Genomic DNA, 22,511 nt, shown 5'->3' with positions numbered 1-22,511 from the left:
ATTCAGCTATTACAGTGTATGACTGTAAAATTACATTTTTCTGCATGTAAATCAGTTAAAAGTGTTAATATTGTACAGATAGTTGCTGCTATTTTCAGTTTTTACAGTTTCTGAACATTACAGTAGTAAAGCTTCTGCACATTTTATTTATCTATTTGTTTGTTTGTTTTTACATTTTTCTAAAGCCTGGGGGGTAAAATCAACCAATTTTGCATGTTATATTGTGTTTATTGCCCTAAAAGCAGCCCCGCGGTGGAAGCGTCTCCACACGGAGCGCGTTTCTTTCCTGCGTGGGGAGGCTCCTTCATGTTTGATGCCCTCCGTGGCTCGCGGCCCATAAATAGCAGCTGTAGCGGCGGTGACAGCGTGAACAGTCTCCTCCTCCTCCTCCGTGGAGCCTCGCCGAGTGAGTGAACGAGTGAACGGACTGAGTGACTGACTGACGGACCGACGGACGGACGGACGCTCGGTGAATGAGGGGGCGGGGTGGCGGCGGCGATGTGCGTCTGTGCGCTCCGGGAGGAGGAGGTGAGCGTTTCCAGCGTCTCTGCATCTATTCGGCGGACGCTACCTTCGGATGCAGCCATGTCACGAGCACCGGGAGCATCAGAGTAAGCGGCGGACACGGTAACGGACGGAGACGGAGCGCAGCGATGGGCGGACAGATAACGAGAAATGCCTTTTACGGTAAGGAGCGGCTCTTTTTCTCGCTGCCTTTGGCCGCGCGTTATTGTTCATTCATGGCGTGTGCGTGCGCCCCCCGTGCAGGCTCCAGGTACCGAGCCCGTTCCCCGGTCGCTCCTACGTCACTCCGGTGATTAGAATAAAGGTCGCCGCGTCTCCCGGTGCCCGCTCACACCTCCTCCTCTTCCTCCCGGTCGGACTTTTACGCGGCTCGGGATGGAAAGTTTTGGGTTTCCCCCCCAACGCGCCGCCGCGGCTCCCCCTCGTGATTAAACCCGCAGCTGCTGCAGCGGATCCATACTCATTGATTATCGATCGGCTCGTCCTGATTTGCTGATGGCAGCTCGGATGGAAAGCACAGCTGAGCAGCTCCCAGAGGCCTCTGAACAAGCAGCACAAGTGGCTTCTGTGGAGGCTCAGAGGCTGAACTGTGCTCCAGCTCCAGGCCTGACATCAACACTGCTCTGAGAGTCTCAACAATGAACAAGGAAGTAGAACATCTCCCAGAACCGAAACCCCATCAGAGAGAAGCACAGTGTGACTCTGAACACACGTTTATTATTAGCTTAAATGTATATGTACACAGCAGGGTGACAGATTAAAGGAAAGCCTGTGTTGTGCTGCTACAGTGGAGGGTCACCACCAATCAATATAAGACACTGTGACTGATCACCTCCAGTGTAGCTCCGGGCAACCAGGCCCCCAATATTTATCACAATGAAGTGCTTCATTTCACTCATATCGACAGCTGCTAATGATATTTAACGACCTAGTTTTGATTAAAACCAGCAGAGAAAGGTTTCATTTGACTTTCATGACTACATTTTAAGGAATCATCTCTTCATACAGAGTAAACAAAGGTTAAAGGTTGAGTAGATTTTGCATAATTTCTCAATTTACTCACTGATAACCATGAGTAGAATGATTTAGCGTTCAGATTGGAGGACAAAGACATTCTGCTCTCGTGGCTCGTAATCATCACAGAAGTCTTTGTCATGGTGCTCCTCGCACGTAAGAGGCTCCACCTGCAGGAACAACCAGGTACTGCAGCTGATCTACAACACATTTGCATTTCTTTCGGTGAATTTTGGACTGAAGCGTCTCCTCCACCGTCAACTAAACGGCCCCCAATGCGGGCTAATCTTTTGGAACAACATTGCTCAGAGTTCCCAAACTTGGAACGTTTAAGCTGTTCTGGTGGCGATCCGACAACTTTCCGTTTCCTTCAGTGTGTCACCCTTGTGTTTGTGTGTGAAGCTGTGGGAGTTAATCTGTGTCCGTGCTCCTGCAGCCTCTCCTGCTTTTGACCACCTGATCGTTCTAATTAAAGCCCCAAGATTAATCCAATTAGTTAAGGAGGGACAGACTAAGACAGCAGGAAGAGCTCCTTTTCTCTGGGATCAAGGTCAAACACCTCACAGAGTTTGTTTTTGCTCACCGTGCGTTCGATGTACAGCCTTAGCTGTCGGCCCAGAGTGTAAATACTAGCATGAATTTATAAAAGTACAGTTTTACAGTTATCAAAAAAGGCAATAATTATGATAAAATCTGGCACATAACTTTGCAAAAACATAATTCTGTTCTGCACAATTGCCGCTGTTCAGTTTTTATATTTGCCGGTAAAATGATCTGTATGTTTACAACAAAAACAACCTGAATTAATTCTCCTTATTCTGGTTTTATTGTGGTAATAATACATCTGATAATACCATAAATGATCCAGTGAGTCTCCACTTGACCCTCCAACAAACAGACTCTCTCTCCGCCTCAACACACGACTGAGTTTAGAGTTTAATTATTAGCCAAAAAAGACTCGACACACCAGCTAAAGATGAATCTGATCGACGTTTCGGGACATTATTATTATTTATTTTCTGTGACTGTTACGAGCAAACCGGGTCTATTTTCTGCCATAAAGAGTCAAACCTTTATTCTTTCCTATAGAGTTCTGACACACAACAGTCCTCATTCAGTCCGAATTCATTCATGACTCAGTTGGTATTGAATATGTAACAGCTGTTTAAAAGAAAAAAACATCTATATTTAGCGACGTATTTTGCAATCGCGTCACCGCTCGACAAAGAAACCGGTATTTGAACAACTGACAGTGATTCAGAAGTTGTTTGTTAGCCTTAAAAGATTAGATTTTATTACTCAAACTCAGTACTACGCCTGCTTGTCCTTGACTAAAAGCTGTAGTTCTCTAAAACAAACACCGTTTCCTGCAGTTTTAAGTGTGATACTGGTGGTTTGATCGTCAGGTGATACTATCAGAAATTAATGAGTATTTATGACATTTAACTACACAGCAGTTCATTTGTTTTTGAATTAAAATTGACAAAAACTTGACATTTTTAGATTAATATCAATGAGCAATAAGCTGAAAATTGTGGATTCGGACACAAAGCAGCAAAAACAAAACAAAACAAAATCTAAAACTGTATCTGAGACAAACACTGGTGTGTCGTGCTCACTGTTGAGCATTTTCTAAACTTAAAAATATGCAAATTTAGCATTTCGTAACAAAGGTGTTTATCAAATCCGCCCCTAAACATCCACAGCTCATTTTTTTAACCAAAACAAAAAGACTAAAAGCTGTGAAAACACCCAGAGTTTAACAAATACGTGTCCCTATAGATGACAGAAAAATAAAAAAACGACCATCTTGCTGTGTATGAGCTCTTACTACATGGAATCATTGCTGCTGCTGCTGCTGGTTTCCGTCTTCGAAAACAGTTTGTGAGACTTTGTGCTGATTCAGAAACATGCCACTAACGTTCAACATACAGCAGCAGAACACATGCAGGCTGGTTACTGTTGAGGGGATGAATCGCTTTAGCGCGGAGCAGCGTTAGCTTGTCGCTCTGTGAGTTTCTGCACTTTCTTCTTGGACGTGCAGAGCGTGACACGGTTGTGCTTAAGAGGCTGTTTCCCTTCACCCAGGCTGTTTTTTCCTCGTACAGCAGCTCCGTCCTGTCCTGTATTGTGTTTCTGTCAAGCTCATCGGCAGCTCCTGTTTTTCTGTTGTTGTTGTTGATGACGTTCGGAGTCGGTTTGATCGACTAGCTGTTAGCCGTTAGCTCGGAGGCAGCTGCCGGCCACGTTTAGCTTTAGGAGAAGATGGTGAGCTGACGGTGATCGGTTGTTTGTTAGCATTATGGGTGTCTGACTGTATTGGAAAAGGATTATATTATTGAACACGCCAACATTAGAGCTGATCTATCGATTTGTTGGATTGATTGCCAAGACCTACTGCAGAGAGATGTAAACAAAGTGACCTTAAAACTAAACTAACCAACAATTACTTCCACTGTTGATGATTTTCTGGGTTAATTAATCAGTCGTTTGTGTCGATGACGTCCTTTTGTCCACAACTTGCATGCTGTCAGAGAAAAGGAAGCTGCAATCACAGGATCTATTCATTAAAAAAACCCACTAAAACACCTGATTTATTGATTATCAAATAGTTGGTGATTGATTTCCTGGTTGACAGCCGATCAGATAATCGGTGCAGCTCTACTTTTAGATTCTAACAACGATCCGGGCAGTGAGCTCAGATTTAGAGAGGGGTTTTTTTTTTGTCTGTGAATCTCAATGGGAGCAGGAGAGGGTTAAACCGAGTTTAACATTAAAGCACAACTGTTGCCATGGCGACGCACATCCATTGATAGAAAGCATCTGATTTCTTCACCCGCTTCTTTCTGGGAGCGAGAAGCTAAATTTAAAGAAGCAGACGATCATTTTTCAACCTTTCCAACTGTCTTTTTTGTTGTTGTTGTTTTTATTCCTGCAGTTCTTTTGGGGGGTAAAAACAGCGACTAAAGAGAAATCCATGAAGCAGGAAACTGTTCATGTTGTCGCTGCTCACATGCAGGAGGACGGATCACGCTTCCTAAAAACTGCACCTCTGCAGGCTGGCTGTTGTTCTCAGGTGTGAAGCAGCAGAGCACATCCAAACAGTGTTTTTCTCTTTTTCTTTTTTTTTGTTTTTGCAGCGTCGGTTGCATAATTGAGTCTGCCGAGTGTGTGGGAGCTCCACTTGTGTGCTCCCGATTGACTGAAAGTGGGCCAGTGTCTGAGGCTGATTCCAGGCAGCGTCTGGCTCCGCTCGAACTGAACTGGATTCAGATGCAAAGTTAACGCCAGAACGAGACAGACGTCGCGCAAGAAAGTAAAAAAAAAGTTTCGGGTCCCGTTAACCGACGCGCCTCGAAATAACGGCTGCGGTTGGTGTTTTTGTGCGTCTGGGAGCTCGACAGGCGGCTTTAATCAAACAATTAATCAGTTAGGCTGTATTTACGGAGCGCTTTTCAAACAAATGAAACGTATAAAAGAAATATAAATGCAGTAAAACAATATAAAACAACCCCCACCACCAACATTATGTTATAAATAAGTAGACACAGGGCTGGAGGAACTGATTAAATAACACACCGGGTGAGATAAAAATGAAATTGAAAAAAAAATTAAATTCAATAAAAAAAAATAATAAAATAGAAGTGAAACTTTACAAAAACAGAATAAATTTAAAAAGTAATAATGCACTAAAGCTAGACTAAAATATGTGAATAAGAGAATTAATACAGAAATCTGAAAATAAAATTTATTTTTCTTAATTTTATTTATTTAATTAAATTGTACATTTACAAGAATATCTGCTAGATTGTTATTTTTCTACTTAAGGGCAAATCTCTGCATTATAAATAATAATCTGTGTAATATATGTGCAATACATAACTCCTAGAACTAGTATTTATGTATATTTTAGTTTATCTTTCTCCGAATACTCCTTAAATGTTTGCACTATCCCCTTTGGAACACAAACTTCCCCACTGTGGGACTAATAAAGGCTCACATCATCCTATCTTTGGTGTTTGGTTTGCCTCTAACCGGCCTGGACTGTTGCTATGGAGTGACAGAAACACATGTCTCAGGGTCAGGTGGTGTTGTCGTTGGGATGCAACCGTTGCTGCTTCTGACTTCCGGGGCAACAGTCCGTCAACAAAAACCTGCTGCAGAAGCCTCACATTTACACGTGTGTGCAGCCCAAAATGTGCAAAAACCCCTGATCCTGGTCCTGCTGACGGGTCACCTTCAAGGCGGCGCCCACATAATCGCTTCCAGTCGGCGCTGAGCAGCATCTTGCCTGGTTTCATACTCGCTGCATGTCGTTGCGCCTCCCCCGCCAGCCTGCTCCGCTCCGCTGCCAGAGGAGCGTCGCCGCATCGCGCCGCACCGCACCTCGTGATCTGATCATTTATTGATGGCCGTCGTGTAATCGTGGAGGGAAGGCGGCGACGGCGGGGAGACCGCGGCGGGGTGACGTCAGCCGTCTCACCTTCCACCGCCAGCGTGAATTATTGACGGCGAGGCGTCTCTACGGCGGGGCAGGAGATTTATTCTGGGACACACTGAGGAGCTTCACAGTTTTTTACTCACTTGTCTCTGAGTTATGTAACAGTTTGTTAGTCAAAGCAGAAACGGTCTGATCAATATCCTTCATTTACGGTTTGATAAATAACTTGGCAGTGGCTGCTTTTATTTATCTCAGTAGGAGTTCAACACTTTCTCCACATTTTTTTTTTTTTAATAGTTAAAATCTTGAAAAATCCACACGAAGCCGCATTCGTGAGTTTCACTAATATTCATTCTAACTAATTAGCGAAACTACTGCGGTGTTTGTTTTTGCTGCAGTAGTTCATTAGTTCGTTTGTGTTCATAATATCAGCCCCAAGCGTCATGTGACTGCTTTGAATTAGAATCTGCTGCAGTAAAGAAAATCTGGATCCACTGGAATCGTACCGACTCGACTAATCGACTGGCTGCAGGAATAAAATCTGAGAGACTCTACCTGCATGAGCTTAAATGAATCAGAAATAAACATTATAGCTAGAATTTGTAGCATAATAAATAACCTTAATCTTGCTATTTAGTTAGACAGGTACTGTTATGAATCAGCTAGAATATGACAGTTCTGATATGTGCACACAGGAAGGTCAGTCCTGATGTTAGCTCACGGGTTTTAGATGATCGGCCATCTTGGTTAAGTTGCGACACAAACCGCTGTTTGCAAAATGCAGCGACGCCAATGAAATCTTTTGAAAACCAAACAATGCGACGGAAGGACGGGAGACGGAAACCCGATTTCCCAAAAAGTTCTGACTTAAGGAACAGCTGCTTTCTTTGTTTTCTTCTCATGCCAGCAAGAAAAATGGTCGACGAGAAAGAACAATTACAACTTTGCTGATTGGAAACAGTTCCTGAAGATTTCTCTGCACTTTTCTCTTTTTTTTTTTTTTTTTAGAAGTTGCCAAACTGGTTTAGTTTCTGGCTTCTCTACTCTTTTTACTGCAGCAATGTGCCCTATGGCGGCACTTTCTGAACACGCTACGCAGCCTGGTTTATGTGCTCCAGAGCAGTTTTTAGCCCCATAGCGGTTTTCTTTTTTTCTTTTTTTAAAGTTCACTTTAAATTAGTTTGACAACAACACTGAAACAAACACGCCTGATGAGATAGTTTGGAGTCAACTCTGACTAAACATCCGGTAAATGTTTACTAAGTTGAACCTAGCCGTTTGTTAAAGTTGTAAAAACGCGGACGTTGTTCTTTTTGTCGCAAAAATTCATAAAGTAATCCCGGAAAGGTGTTGATGTGGCTTTTTTCTCACACCAGATGGTCAGATTGATCAATCAGTCGACCCTGAAAACCACTGCTGTGGTTAAAATAGGGACAAGAGACGGGACTGAAGCTGCATATTTACCGAAACAACAATCTTTCAACTTTAGCAAAGCCACATCAGCCTGATTATGAAACTATCGCAGCGCATCAGTTAAAAAAAGCAGCCGTCAAACTGAGCTAATCTGGAGCAAACAGTTTCCAGTGTCAGGATGATCTGAAGCGGCTCTAACGTTATGGAAACCCCCCACCCCACGCCTGCACCATTACTCATCCATCACTGCACCAACACATCCATCACGGTGTTGCCTAGCAGCACATGAGGCCCTCTGGTCGCCACCAACACAATGAGCGATGAGTGTGCGGCGCGCTAATGCTACCTGTCCTCAGGTGGAGCGGCGGCTTCGGTTACCATCAGCTCCTCTTAGGTTTCACGCGTTCTGCCCGGATCTGCATCTGTCACACATGTGAGGAACGTAATACTCTGTGAACAAACGCCGGAGCAGTCGGCGAGCCGCGAGCGAACGCCGCCGCCGCAGTAGCAGCAGCCTCCTCGTTTTTTAAGCCTAAACGGTAATGCGCGTGATTAATCGTCGCTATTATCCCGTGATTCATTTCACAGTTGGTGTTGCATCAGGCTGAAATGCCATTTTGTCATGAGTCAGTGGGATTGAATACATCATCCAGACGCTGCTATGTAAACATCATTAAGAAGTTGTTTGTCATTGCCCTGCAGACTTGTTGGTGGAGTTGTAAATGACACTGTCAGCGGAGCTGCGCAGAGAAAAATCTAATAAAGAGCAACTGCAGGAACATTTTGCAATGTTATTTTTTTTTTAAAGAAAAATGCAATCCGTACTCTTATTGTTTCTGAGTTGGGGATGTTTTGCAGTTTCTCCAAAATTTGCATCAAACCTCTGAACTCCAAGCAGTTACTGGAGGTGTTTGTGCTGCCGTCACGTTTTCACTCACTGTAAACTCATTTTTCACTGCAGTATAAAGTCCTGCAGCTCGATGGAGACGAGAAGGAGGGACGACTCAGGATCGTCAAAAACAAAAAACATTAACAAGTTTAATTTCTTTGATTACTTGTTTGGCAAAAATAGAAAATAGCCAGAATCAGCACGTACAGCTCTTTTATTTATTCATTTTTTTAAGCGTCCACAAGTGGTGCCAACATGTTTACAGCCTGGTTTTACTCAAACACTGAATCTATCTTCCAACAACTTCTTTTTCACTGTTTTTGAGCCGTGCCGCATTTATTTTATTGATCCGGTGTGTTTTATTTTCCTCCCAGTCTCAGCTGCAACAAGGAGCAGAGAATTATTTTGTTTTGCAGAATGCAGTCGCTGCAAACACTTTATTTTTGGCAAAACTTTTAATGAGACGTGTAGAATAAAGTGATTTTAATGAATCATCACAAATTTACGCTTTTGCTATTTTGCTTGACAGAACCATCATCATTTATGGACTTTAGCAAAGTAGTTTCTTTCTGTTTTTACCATTTCCTGCTCTGATAAATGGTGTAATTTTGGTGATTTTAAAAGATAACCTGAAATATGAAACTTGAAACCTTGTGATTGGATTCATTTCATAAACACCAGTTGGTATATTTTCAGCGTTTGGTGTGAAAGTAATCCAAAAGTCATCCAAAAGTAGAATAATTAGATTAATCGTTTTCAGAGTTCAATGGATTAAATCAATGATTTAAAAAAAAAAAAGCACACTATTGGTGATTTTTATAAAAAACTAAACATGGTATTCGAACTCAGAAGTGGGTGTCAAAGGGTTGAAAGAAACCAAAATCTAAAGCATTAAACATTTCTCAGTCTGATTTTCATGAGGACTAAACATTCTGGACGAGCCTTTCAGCCCTTTGGCTTTGTCTATTTGGTCTTTTGTGGAGAAACTCTCATAATTAGCATGTTTTTAAGAGAAAAGCTGCCTTTAAATCCCACCAGGTTTGGTGGTTGAGAGGGTTAAAAAGAAAGAACAAAAAAAAAATGTTATTCAAAAGTCATCTGAAAGCATTCAAATCAGATTATTATTATTTTTTCTTTTTTTACAGTTCAATGATTGATTACAAAAGAAAAACGTAAAAGTTGGGTGATTCTTTTCAAATTCAAAATTTGCCTTTCAGACCCACCAGTGGATGTAAAATGTGGATGATCTGAACCTGATTCTCATTTAGACTATATGTTTGGTCAACCAGACCTTCTCGATGAGCCTCTTGGCCCCTTTAGCTTCGTATAGTCGGTCTTTTGTGAAAAACTGTGTCAAATCCAGCTGTTTGGGGTTCAGAGGGTTGAAGCTAAACTCTGTGTTTTTACTCCAATAGCTGCACAAAGTATAAAAACGTGTTATTTAACGTCACACCCTGCACTCTTCTGCTTCCTCCCGTGTTCCCAAACGGCTCGTGACTGGTGGCGTTCGTGTTTTCTCTTGCGTCTCCAAGGATGAGCGCTAAGCCGGGCTTTGCATAGCAACAAGTGCAGGGAGTGGGCTGGCATGTGGGCTACCTGCACCTCACAGGCAGCGATGGGCCGAATGCAACAGACTCATCACGTTTCCACGCTGCTAAAGTTAGAAACAATGGAGGGGATGTGGGTCAAGGGTGTCTGCGAGGTTTGTTTTATTGTTCCTCGGGAGACGTATTGGTCCAACACGCTGCACCCATACGGACCAGCGCGACCTCCGTATCTGTTCAGCTCTTACAGTTGGAACGAGGAAGTGATTTTTGCCAACGCTGAGCAAATATTTGAGTCGGTTTTTTTTTTCTCCTCGCGCCTGTAAAATCCTATTTGCACGGTAAACCACTTAGCCGATGTTTGGTGAGCGACGACCACACGAGATTAAAGAAAAAAACAACACTGCCATCGCCGGCCAAATGAAATGGTGAGTGATTACCTCCATGCAGAGATGCTCACTGGGCTATGACAGGTATTAGCTGCACACAAGCCTGCATACGGCGATGAGGGATTGGGGCTGTGCGTTGTTATTAGTGGGATAAAGACCTCTACGCTCCGGGGCAGGCGAATACAAGCGTCCCCCCCTCCTCTGTTTGTTCATAATAAGACATCCTTGACCTTTGGCTGAATGGCTCCTGCGAGGCTGTTAAACTGTCTCTCCCCAGATAACACAAGCATAAAGCTGTGTGCACAAGCAAAGGGCTTGTAAGAGGCGGCTCATCGAGGGGTCGCATCTGAAGACATGAAGCGTACTTCAGGATCGGCGTTGCCGAGGTAATTGGAGGGCCGAGACGAGCTCCGGGCTGTTTGGTCTGTCTGATAGCTTCAAACTACAACAAGCGTGGAATCTTAAACAAGATCTGCTAAGTGGGCAAATTGTTTTACCACCCCGAAGACAATTTTTTTTGCTCAAATTTCTACAAAGTCAAACTAATATTTTGCTGTCAGATACTCCAAGGCCGTGTTCAGACAGACGACCGGCCCGAGGCGAAGCAGCACCAGAGCAGGATAGACTGATACTCAGCTCTAATATTCAGCACTTTTCCAACCATCAGTACTGATTTGTTTACTAATGAATTTAAAAATGCCTAACTTTGGCTTAGTGCAGCCTCCTCTCTGTCTGTCGTCACTCTGTTTTTGAAGCAATGTCCCGCCCACAGCTTCGTCTGATTGGCTACCAATCAACACTGAAGGATTGACGCTAAAAAGTCTGAAGTCGAAGCAGTTTCTGTCACGTTTTTACTCACTGTGGCTCATTTTTAGCTGCAACATAAAGTCCAGCACCTCTGTGGAAACAGAACAACAATGTAGGAGGACGAAAAACTCAAAAACACCTTCTGTGCAGTGTGATAAAGTTATGAAGCCAAAAAAGTCGAATTTCTCAGATCACTCGTTTTACAGAAATTGAAAAGGCCTGGAATTACAACGTGCAATGTTTTCCAAATGCTCACAGCTGTTTAAAAAAAAGCAATGGCTTCACAGACTATAAATGTTTGACCACATTTTTACTTTGCGTCTACACTTGTCTCATCTCTACACAGCCTGCAGTTCAGCCGAGTCTTTAGTCGCACTTTAGTCACTTGTAGCTCTTCAGTTGCACCGAGAAGTGCAGAATATTGTGTTTGTTTTACAGAATCTGGTTACTGCAAATGATTTATTTTCGATTTTTGAATGAGACGTGTAGAATACAGTCATTTTGGTGAATCATCACAGTTTGAAACATTTTTTTTTGTTATTTAGACTGACATGATATATTCATGGACCAGCAGAAAGTTGAAAATTTGTTAATTTGTTGTTGTTTTTTTGTTTGTTTTGTTTTTTTGTTTGGTTTAACAGTTTCTGGTTTCTAAACAAGACATACAGGCTAGGTTTGTTTTTGTTTTTTTAACTATAAAATATCACAGTTTCAAACTAAACACAGTTGCGTTAAAGACGGTCAGAAAACTGAAAATCCTGAGATTTGGTGGGTTTTGGGTTTCAAAACAAAAAAAGTTAAACACTAATGAAATTTAGTTTTTGACTTTACGTTAATCTGAACGTTGACAACACAATTTTTATTATTCCTCCAAAGCTTCATCATTTCTAATACTCGGGGTCAGTCTCCTTTCTTGCAAATAATCTGCATCTGACCTGAAAAACACAGTCGACAGCGACTATGGAGAGGTGTGGTGTCGATGTGCTGCTTCAGGGCACCTGAGACAAGATTCAATACAAACCAGGAAGTCTCTGAGCGCAGGTAAGATGAGAAGTCATCTCACTGACATAATTTCCTCATCCACCTCGGTATATTTGAGTAGATTTAGCAGAAAACTCCACTCTAAAAACAGTTGTTTGTGCCCGTGAGGCGGTTGTAGCCTTTGTATGGATTTTTCCCTCAATGAAGTTCAGAGCAGACGAAACAGTAACGACAGAACAAATCTATCGATCGGCCATCGGCGGCAGCGATGCAAGCTGTAAACACATTTTAAGACAGTTGCGGCAAACATACTGCCACACATGTCGAGTGTACTTCTTCTCTGTATATTTTAGTCACACCTGTCATTGTGTTGTCATATTTTCTTCGTTCTGACCTATCAGGGGATTAGAGCAAGCAGATTAGCTTTAATCTATAATCTGCACCAAATTTATGTCAGAGCAGCACACTGTCCATTTTACTAACTAAAACCACACCTCCAGTGCATGCTAGCTGCATTAGCATTAGCTTGGAGTCCAGTGTTCACGATCCTTTTAGCTCTGCTTCAGTCTCCATCAGAGAAAAATAAGTGGGTCTTCAGCTGCTAAATGCTAACTTTGATGTTCGGCAAGTAGCTTGTTTCTGCTGGAAACACCCTCCTGCTGTGGCTGGAAATCAGGTTCAGAGTGAAGCCAACATGCTAAACGTTACATCTGCATAAGTGCATCACACCACCTTACAGCACGAGACCAGAAGGGAGGGATTACTGCACAATATCAATCAAACGCAACACTGATTTGGGATAATGTGTGTTTTCAAGCTTGTCTGTTATATATTTATTTTTGGACGTGGACAACCGAAAGCCGGATTAAGCGCTCAAAATAGTTTCTCGGTGACTCAAGTTGTATTCTTATTAGGATTAACCACAGAAAAGGCAACCTCCCTTCTCTATACATGTGAACTTGTGATGGTGAGAATGGCTAAAAGCAGGGCTGCAGCTTTCTTATGATTAGTTTAAGTGGTGCTGATTGCAAAATGGAGGAGCAGAAAGCCTCCTAACAACAGAACGGTCCGACACAAGCTAACGGCAAATCAATACCAGTTAAGATGAAGGACAGCAAAGTGTAGAATCAAGCAGCACAAAGACAGCTAAGCTAGCTAACTGGTATTAGCTGTTAGTGTGTCGCCTGTCAGAGGAACCAAAGCTCATTTAGCTTCCAGCGAAAAATACAAATACAAGGCGGATTTGTCTGACAAACTGCTTAACTAGTTTGCCTCGAACGTCACTCACGGCGGTCTAATGCTATCAGCTCACTGTCTAACCAGCTAACCGCTAATTTCCAGGTGTTGTCTCATTTTTTGCGTCCCAACGGAGAGCCTGAGAGAGCTGCTTTCTTGTCTGTACAGGAAGCATTAAAATCTTACATTTTTCCAAAAAAGAGACAAATTATTTCTTCATTTAAAAGATCTGACTCATTATCTCTTTTGTATATATCAATGTTGTACTTTATTCAAACCGAAGGAATGAGCAACGTGATTACTGGAAGCTGCAGTCTGAGCCCAAAGCATCACAAAGCGTTTCAAGACACTTAGAGGTCATTTAATCCGGCGTGGCTGCTCAGCATCTGACCCGTTTGTTAGCGTATGAATCACAATATCCACTCACTGATCTGAAAAATACCTGCAGAGCTCATCAAAATGTGTTGCTGCTGCTGGTGGAGGAGAAGTAGAGCATGGAAAGAATGAACTGAATGTTGTTTTCTTGCTCCGTAAACTGATATTCGGCTTTGTTTGAGGAGGGGGGGCTCGGGTTGCAAAAAGCCAGAATCTGAGACTATAAATATCATTTTGTTGTGTCTGAGTAAACAAAAGGCATCTGTCGTGTCCTCGCTGACGGCCGCCGAGTGAAAGAGCGAGCTGATCGAGACCTTTAGATACGAGGGGGTTGCTAAGGAACATGAATTCACACGTTAGCCTGTTTCCCTGTACAGCAGCTGCGCCTCTTTAGACGCCGCTAATGCATTCAGCTCAATCTGCCTTCGGACCACGTGGCCCGCATTCAACAACTGCTCCTCTGTGGCGCTGCCTAAGACAAAAGGCCCCGGCGATGCTCTTAGGTTTTGGGGGGCCGGATTGAATGCGAGACACGCTTACAGGGTGTAAAACTGGAAGGGGTCATTACCAGATAAACACAAAGACGGGGCCGAGCACAAAGCGGGCTGTTTTCTGGGCCTTATCAGGACTCCACAGGACATCTGCTGCTGCTTTCATCTGCTCGGGGTCCGTTAAAATCAAACAGTCCTCTGTGATTATGACAGTGGGTACAGAGAGAGTCCAAAGCGCCATAAACTGAATATTAACCATAATTTTACTTTGACATTTTCAATTACAGCCGTGCTCGCGTAAGGAGCCTCCTGCCGTCGGGTATGGAATGAAATTTCAGCACTCTCTTAAACACTGCAATACATCTTACATTTAATCTCGCTGATTGATGAGCTACGTTTTCTTATTCCCATAGATAGGTAGCCAAACATTTGGTGTTGAAATATTTCCTGCACAGGAGTTTGACTGGAGAGAGAGAGAGGGAGAGGAAAAAAAAAGAAAAAGAAAATCGACTAACTGAGACATTCAGGGCAAAGCGTGAGTTTTTGCTGATGTTTATGCTGATGTTTCTTTCTCCGGGCCTTGAAGAGATGGGATTTCTTTTCTAGCCAGAAAATCATACGAGGAGAAATCAATCAAAGAGCAGACAGACACACCAATTTCTCCGCTGACAGTAGCCCGAAAAGTCCATAATGCAACACAGCTGCGAGACACGAAGTGCTCCGAGTCGGGAATAGACCTCTCAACTCGCAATCACGGCTGAATTATTGCTTTCGGAGAACTACAAGTAAAAATCTCGCCGGATACAAATGGTCAGGTGGGAAAATGTGGATCACAAATTGACAAGTCGAGGGCAAGTGGGTACATCGAAAAGATTAATGCCCGCTTCGCCGCAAAATACTGGAATGTTCAAACACAAATACAGAAACGTCTGGAAAACATTTGACATACAAACACTGTTTTCTGTGCTGCTGCAGACAACCAAAGAAACTCTTAGTGGGCTGAAATCATGTCTGCTCGTCAACCAGTCGACTGGTCAGATGGAAAAACTGTGGGTTACCTGTCGATTAGATAAAAGTTCAACAGTGACTCTTCCTGCTAGTTCTAGATAGAGATTAGATAGAACTTTATTGGTCCCTTTGGTCGGGTACTTCAGTTCTATTGTCATGAATGAACTCTATGAAGTTGTATTTGCAGTTCATGACATCATTGGGATCTGGTTATGTTCTACTGAGACAGACTGGTGATCCAGCACAGGAACAACTGAGGAATAAAACACAGACTAGTTAGCGGCTGTTTCTAGATGATCTGACATGTTGGTAGTTGACAAACTGCAGAAGTTAGGCTCCACTTTTTGAACAAAACGCAACCCCACAACAGCTTCTTTCACATGGAGTTAATTAGTTTGAAGACGACTCAGTAAACATCCAGTAAACATTACATAAGGTGCTCTAAGCTAACTCAAAAGTAATAGCTTAGCATTAGCCCCAGGTTGCTAGCCAAACCAGCTAGACACCTTTTTTCTAACCTGATGATGCGGATTTCATTAACACGACCGCCGCCACAGTCAGCAGTTAGTCAGCAGGGAGGTGGGTTTGTTTTATGGACCCTCAGAGGCGGTCAGCAAATCCACCTGTAAGTCCACCGAGAGGCTCCACCTGGTGGCTCATCCAGGTACTACAGCTAATCTACAATACATGTTCTTGCATGCATGTCCCTCAATATTATATTTTTATTGATTACATTTATTACCGGCAATTACTCAGTTAGCTTTGCAACATATTATATCATTTCAATCTAGTTGTTTAATTAGACAGTTCCCATTGTTTCTGTTGGAGAACTGGATAAGGCTGCCGATATAACATGTTTCTAAAACCAAACATGTTGGATATGTCCGACATGTTGACACTCAACGCCTCGTGCATTGAGTGTCAAGTTGGTGGAAAATCGTGACGCAGATAAGTTAGCTGCTGCTAATAAATGTTCTGCCATGCTGGTGGTTGAGCTGTAATATAAAAACTGCTGTTTGCCAAGTTTACAACCGACTTTTTGTCCATCTGTTGGAACAAAATGCAGCCACACTGACAACTGCTGGTTTGCAGCTGACTCCCAGTAAACATTCAGTAAACATTACATAAGTTAGACTGAGCTGTCTACACGGCAATAAAAATGCCAGGATGTTTACAGGTCGCCTGTTCCTCCTGCCTTGAACTCTGTTGATGTAGAGTTTTTATCTTTATAAAAGTAACGCCAGAGCCTGTTGACCAATGAGAATGTGGTCAGACGAGGGCATATCGACCAACCAATTGACCAGCTGGCCTGGACACTACAGCATTAGTGGATTTTTTTTTTAAAAGAATTCTCTCTTGAAGCCAAACACACTTTAGTCCAGCTGCAGAATACTAATTCAGTCATTTTAATCAGAGCAGCTTGCAGCTCTGGAAAATTTGTGCAAATTGCTGCAGCACACGTTGTTTCTAGTAGCTGCTCAAGTGCTGCGGTCATACCCCTCTCAGTCACTCTCAGCCAGACTCCATTCAGACTCTCCTGCTGCCCATGCATTTAATTATCAAGTCAGTCAGGCCTTCCTCTGCAAGTCTTCCTCACGCTTGGCAGGCGGCCACTGAGCTGCTGGGCTTTGGGAGGAAGCACAAGACAGAGTTTGATATGTGATACTGAGTCCTGTTAGGAACTTTTGATGGAATTATTTGGTTGGTTGGTATTTGTTGGGCTTGAAGACTCCTAACCTCGGTGTTAATCTGGACATACAGTGCATATGTAGTTTGCTGAAGTTGCCAGAACTCAGGGCTCACCGTCGTATTGCATCCACTGGGTTTCAACGTGGCTGTTTGTTTGAAAGTTAATTTTGTGAATACCTGAAGAGCATGATTTCTGTCTTGGACATGTGTTGCGGTCTTTTTCTTTTCACCCTTCAGGGCCCAAAGTCATTATTTCTGATTAGCTTATAACTCCGGTGCGCACAAATAATCAACAAATACAGGAAGTCCTAAATCCAAGACAATATCTGATGGTATTTTCTATGATGCAAATTCAAAATAAAAACATCAGACAGTGATTACGGCACCTAAACCCGACCTCCTGCTCCTGATTAGGCCAGCTTGCTTCTCATTGAAACTCATCTGTTTCTGTCTGTTCTGATCTCCCCTCGGCCTCAGACTCCCTCGGTGGTCCGTTCCCGTCCACGTCACACCGATGTCACCACAAACCCAAGAGGTGCCTGCCCATCCAGTGCGGCAGCGTCGGCGGGCCTTTTCCCATCAGCCCGCTGCTTTTCCATCCGAGTGCCAAGGGATCCCAGATCGTCATGGACCTCGCCCAGAAGACGGTCAAGAGACAGGCCAGCTTCTGCAACGCCATCACCTTCACCAACAGGCCCATAGCGCTGTACGAGCAAGTTCGCCTCAAGGTATTTTCTGACAGAGCGCCTCAGCTGGACGATTTTAAACCGTCTAAAGTATTGTGCTGTTTATATCTTAAAATGTCGATGTAGACTCAACTACACTGCTTGTGTCAGAAGAAAAACGATGCAGAACCAGTTACTTGCAAGTTCGTCATTCATTTTACAGAACTCCCCACGCCTAAGCGTCTTCTATTTGACCAATACTGTTTTCTTTTAAGCAGTGAATATTGATTGAGTTGTCCATGTGTAAAATCTGGGGTCATAGTTAACAGTTTTTGAGTTCTGGCGCAGCAACAATATTATATAGCTCTTCCAGTTGGAACCCCTGTTGGAATGGTTTCACCTGTCATCCCTTCTTAATGATTTTTCTAGTAATGGCCATAAATGCAAAAAAATTTTTTTTTTTTTTTCTTAACTTTTGCTTTTGCCTTGCTTCACCTTTTTTAAAGCTCCTATAAGTGCCAATCACACGGGGAAAAATCAGCCTAATGGGTGGACAATAAAAGGTTTTATGGTTGGTGGAATGTTGGAGTAGAAAAAAATTTTTTTTGACCAAATTTACACCACCACATAGCTGGTTTGTGTTATTCTATCAAAGCAGGGTTGCACCATTGGAGGCCACATGTACGTATTAATGAGCCTGCAACATTCAAGGACATTAATCCTTGAGTTATGGCACTTAAAATGACTCCATCCCTCTATTAAAGCCTCTGACCACAACCTTTACTTAATAACAAACGTACAGACAGAAAAAAATCTAACAAATATAAAGCTTTTTTTAAAATTTTGGTGAATTGAGGTGGAATGACCCCAGTGGTTCTGTTAAAAACGCCACATTCTGTTCCGCAGATTACTAAAAAGCAGTGCTGCTGGAGCGGGGCTCTGCGTCTGGGCTTCACCTCCAAAGACCCCTCCAGGATAAACCCAGACAACCTGCCCAAGTACGCCTGCCCCGACCTGGTGTCCCAGAGCGGCTTCTGGGCCAAAGCGCTGCCCGAGGAGTTCGCCAACGAGGGCAACGTCATCGCCTTCTGGGTGGACAAGAAAGGCAGAGTGTTTTACCGCATCAACGAGTCCAGTCCCATGCTGTTCTTCAGCGGCGTCCGCACAGCTGAGCCCCTCTGGGCCCTCATTGATGTTTACGGTCTGACCCGCGGAGTGCAGCTGCTCGGTAAGAAGCATATGGGGGGTGATGCTGAATTACCAAACAAGACGCTTATGGGGCCTGAAGGCACCACGTAGATCACAGAGATTAATGTAAAGTAAAATATGAATTAAAATGAAAAAAAGGTTGTTAGAAATAGAAATGGCATGTATTAGGGCATGTTGTGGGCTGGTCGTCTCATGGAAGGGTGCAGCTACTTCTTGGCCACCTCATGATGATGACTGAACTCCTGTAAGTCGCTACATAAGAAAAATTAGCCTCACCTTTGGGCAAATTTGCTTTTACGCTAACTAGATGCTGCCTGTTGTTGCTGCTGCTGGTGGTGGTGGTGTACACACAAGTCATCTAAATCTCTGCACGAATGCGATAGCTGTATTTATAAAAGGTTGACTTGTGCATCTTAAAACCTAGTATTGGGCAAACTGAAGAAAGCTAACAGTTACTCTGCATTAAATTAAGCTACATTGATGAATGTAGTGAGCTAGGCTACACCAACATAACAAAAGCTGGCTACAACAGAAGCTACTGGTTGTAACTGGATTCATTTGCAGCTAGCAGTTAGCTGTCTGGCTGGTGTTTGTAAAATACACGAAAGATGTTACAGTCATACATTACAGTACATAAATGTCCTTGTGTGGCTTTTGTACCTTGTGTTGTTCCTTCAGAAATGCTCGAGTAAATGTAGCATGTGTGGAAACTACAGCTATAGGTGTGGGTTTTGTTTGAACACTGGGTAAATTTACAGTTACCACAGTTTAACTAGTAACTTGTAGTGATGCTGCTACACCATGATGTCGAGACCCCACCTTGTAGAGGAGCCCTGTGTCCAAACCTACTTTGAAGTTTTTGTTCTAGTCACATTTTTTTTCTCATTGTGGGCTCATTTTTAGTGCAGTATAACTTCCTGCACCTCTCATGGAAACAGCACAACCACAAATAGATGTTGAGAGAACTTAAACATGTTTTAAAAATTCTTTGGAATCACTGGAATCACACACAACTTTTTGCTAAGGGTTCACAAGTATTCACAAGTATTATAGGTGGCTCTGCATACTGAAGATATTTCACTGCTAATATCTTTAATTAGTTTCTGTATTTGTCTTCTCGCTGCTCTCTGTAAACACTGCCTGCAGTTCAGACAAAGAGTCCCAGAATGTTTGTCACATGACTGTTGGTAATTTTTTCACAACATTTAAATGCTGCAAATGTTCCATTTTTGGCATATTTTTAATAACACAATATGCTTTTTCTCCCAGTGGAACTGCATGCTACACCTGATTGAAGCTAAAAATCAGATGATTTTTTCCAATTTCTGGCTCAAACAAATTGTGTAATTTTTGCATTTAAAGAAAAAGAAAAAAAGATACGATGCCTTTCAAACCTGCCGTACAGTTTTGGGGTAGTGAGGGTGAATACCTTTAATATTTTAGTTGATACGATGCAAACGTGCTGCATACACTTCAGTAAGTTTTCATTTAATCAAACTTTAGCCAAACTCAGTAGGGATATAAAGTTGGATTGAGCTCCAAGCAGGTTAATCCAGGCCTTGCACCCCAGCTGAAACACATCTGACCACCAAAAACCTTCTTTCAAGTCTTTTATTCAAATATTCTGGCACAATCTTTCATCAAAGCGCCCACATCTGAGATCATTTTTCTTTCTTGTCACTATTTTTTCTCCAGTGGGGTTTTTTTTTTTTTTTTTTTTCAAAGTCAGGAGGTGTTCAGATATTTTTAGATGACCTCTCGGTTCAGTGCTTTCACTTTCCACATTACTGCGGTTGACAAAGCAAGTTTTCTTTCTTTCCTGGTGTTTACAGTAAACAGCTCCTTTGTAGAGGTTACCCGTCCAGTCCTGCTGGACGCTAAAGCCTTCCTAGAAGCAATGGAACAACCGTGAACAAAGCCTGTCTATATCTGACCAATATTTGTTTACCCGAAAGCAGGACAGTAGGGGAGGGGCCACGCTGCTGTGCATTATCAAGGTATGCTAGGTAGCTTAGCATACATACCACGCAGACATAGCACAGGATAGTATGGCCTCGGCTTTGATGTGAGAGAATGTATACGCATTCTTGTTTTCCCTGGAGATTCAGTGCTGTCGTCCCCTCTGCTGCTGTAAAAATAGACCCGGGGTCACATGTCCCATAGATAGCACATTTGATTGTAATTGTGCACTGTGCTGATTGACACCGGTGTCTCCAGGCTGGCAGGGGGGTGCAGGGGAGGATGGTTGGAGTCTTGAGCGCTGAAGGAATACATGTTCTCAGGATTTATAATTTTCAAATCCCGTTGCCACTTCCAGCATCTGTCCTCGCGCATTACTGTTTGCAGAAAGCGACGTCTTTTATTCAGCGACGCAGAAACCGGTTCAAATATCAAAGGGTAGCGCCCCAGCGTTCTCCGAGAGACGCGTGACCCCGCCGAAACACTGCTCCGAGCGCCGCTGTAATCAAAAACCGGGTTTCTCTTTACCCTACTGTCTTTTTTACAGTCAGGCCATATGCGGGGCTTCCCACAGCGCCGGGTCTCCTGTTCCTCGGGGGTCCTACTGAGTGACATCTGCCCCCGCTAACAGGAGCCTGTGCAGAGGGCTGGAACCGAAGGTCGGGATAGAAATGCGGCACATAGACGGGAGGCGGGCCCTTTGTGATGCTGAACGGCCGCTCTGTGTGAGACGATTCTATGCCCGGCGCTCCGTGAACCTTTCCGCTATCCTCAGATAAGCCCCTGGGCGGTCGCATACGAGCCCTTTTTCCTCGCTTTCACTCCTTATTTCATGTGGCATCTGAGGAGCTCTTGTGTTTTTTTTTTCTTTATTTCTTCCTGCCTCACATTCTCAATTAAAGCTTGGGAGGCAACCGACACAGCATCAGAAGCGGTACAAAGACGTTTTCTTGATGAAAATGACTTAAAATTACAGACTTTTTAATTCTGATGCTTTATCACGTTCTCACTGAAAATCTCTAATTCTGTTTCTCTATCCTCTGCGCCTGTGATGACCAAATTTCCCCTCCAGGATCAATAACGTTTATATTCTCTCCATTTGAGTGTTTTCCAGCAGCGAATGAGATTATTCATTGTGCCTCCCTGGAAATACTATAATCCTCGCTACATAAAGATTGAATTAAAATTCTATGGCGGATTAAGTTTCTCGCTCAGACATTTTGCAGAGCTTGTGTATGCACTGTAGCCCCTTTTCATATCGTACATTAGCTCTGCTGGCGTCTCCATCAACCACTCTACCGATCTGCACAACATTTTATCCGTTTCTCCTTCCTCATCATTTTCTGTCACCCATTACCTTCAGCACTGAATCTACTCCACTGGCTTTAAGTGTACCTTTGGAGGTGCTTTTTGTATCGCGGCTCATTTGCTTGATCAAGACGAACAGTTAGTAGACGGCAGGTCTCAGTTTTTTGTCTCTGTTACCTCTGTGCAGGTAATCTGACGCTCCTGAATCACTAGTTTAGAGGAATTTTGCAGATTTTGTCTTTGAGAGTGCTAGAAAAAATGTAATTGCTGCTAGCCAGCTAGCCTCGACCCGTCCCCAGTCTCATGTTCCCGTACCTGCAGGCTGTTCAGGTTGCTGTCCTTCCTCGATGTCATTTCAGCTGCCTCCTCCTGTGAGTAACTTGTGAATGGACTCCTCCATAGTGGGCTACAGCTGGAGACAGTAGTCCTCTGTGAGCTGGAGGTCCACCCCGACCAGAACCTGCAGCAGAAGGAGAACTGGTTCATGTGCTGCTACACCGAGCTCACCATGGAGTCTACCATCACCAACAAGTTAGTCTGAGTTGGTGGATTTAGACTCACTGCAGAG

The 22,511-nt window shown here is 43.3% G+C and overlaps 1 protein-coding gene across 1 annotated transcript in view; it reads left to right on the top strand.

Annotated features, from left to right (window-relative positions):
• The first annotated feature begins 417 nt into the window (after positions 1–417).
• Positions 418–22,511, top strand: part of neurl1aa (neuralized E3 ubiquitin protein ligase 1Aa) — a 57,406-nt gene continuing 35,312 nt past the window's right edge. Inside the window, exons 1-3 of the mRNA XM_008279002.1 lie at positions 418–687; positions 17,280–17,530; positions 18,374–18,695. Coding sequence (XP_008277224.1) covers positions 474–687; positions 17,280–17,530; positions 18,374–18,695 — 787 coding nt within the window. The 5' untranslated portion in view covers positions 418–473. The remainder of the gene's footprint in view (positions 688–17,279; positions 17,531–18,373; positions 18,696–22,511) is intronic.

The sequence above is a fragment of the Stegastes partitus genome, unplaced genomic scaffold (assembly GCF_000690725.1).
Source record: "Stegastes partitus isolate 25-593 unplaced genomic scaffold, Stegastes_partitus-1.0.2 Scaffold141, whole genome shotgun sequence".
NCBI classification, from domain to species: Eukaryota; Metazoa; Chordata; class Actinopteri; family Pomacentridae; genus Stegastes; species Stegastes partitus.
This window is presented reverse-complemented; position numbering and strand designations above follow the sequence as displayed.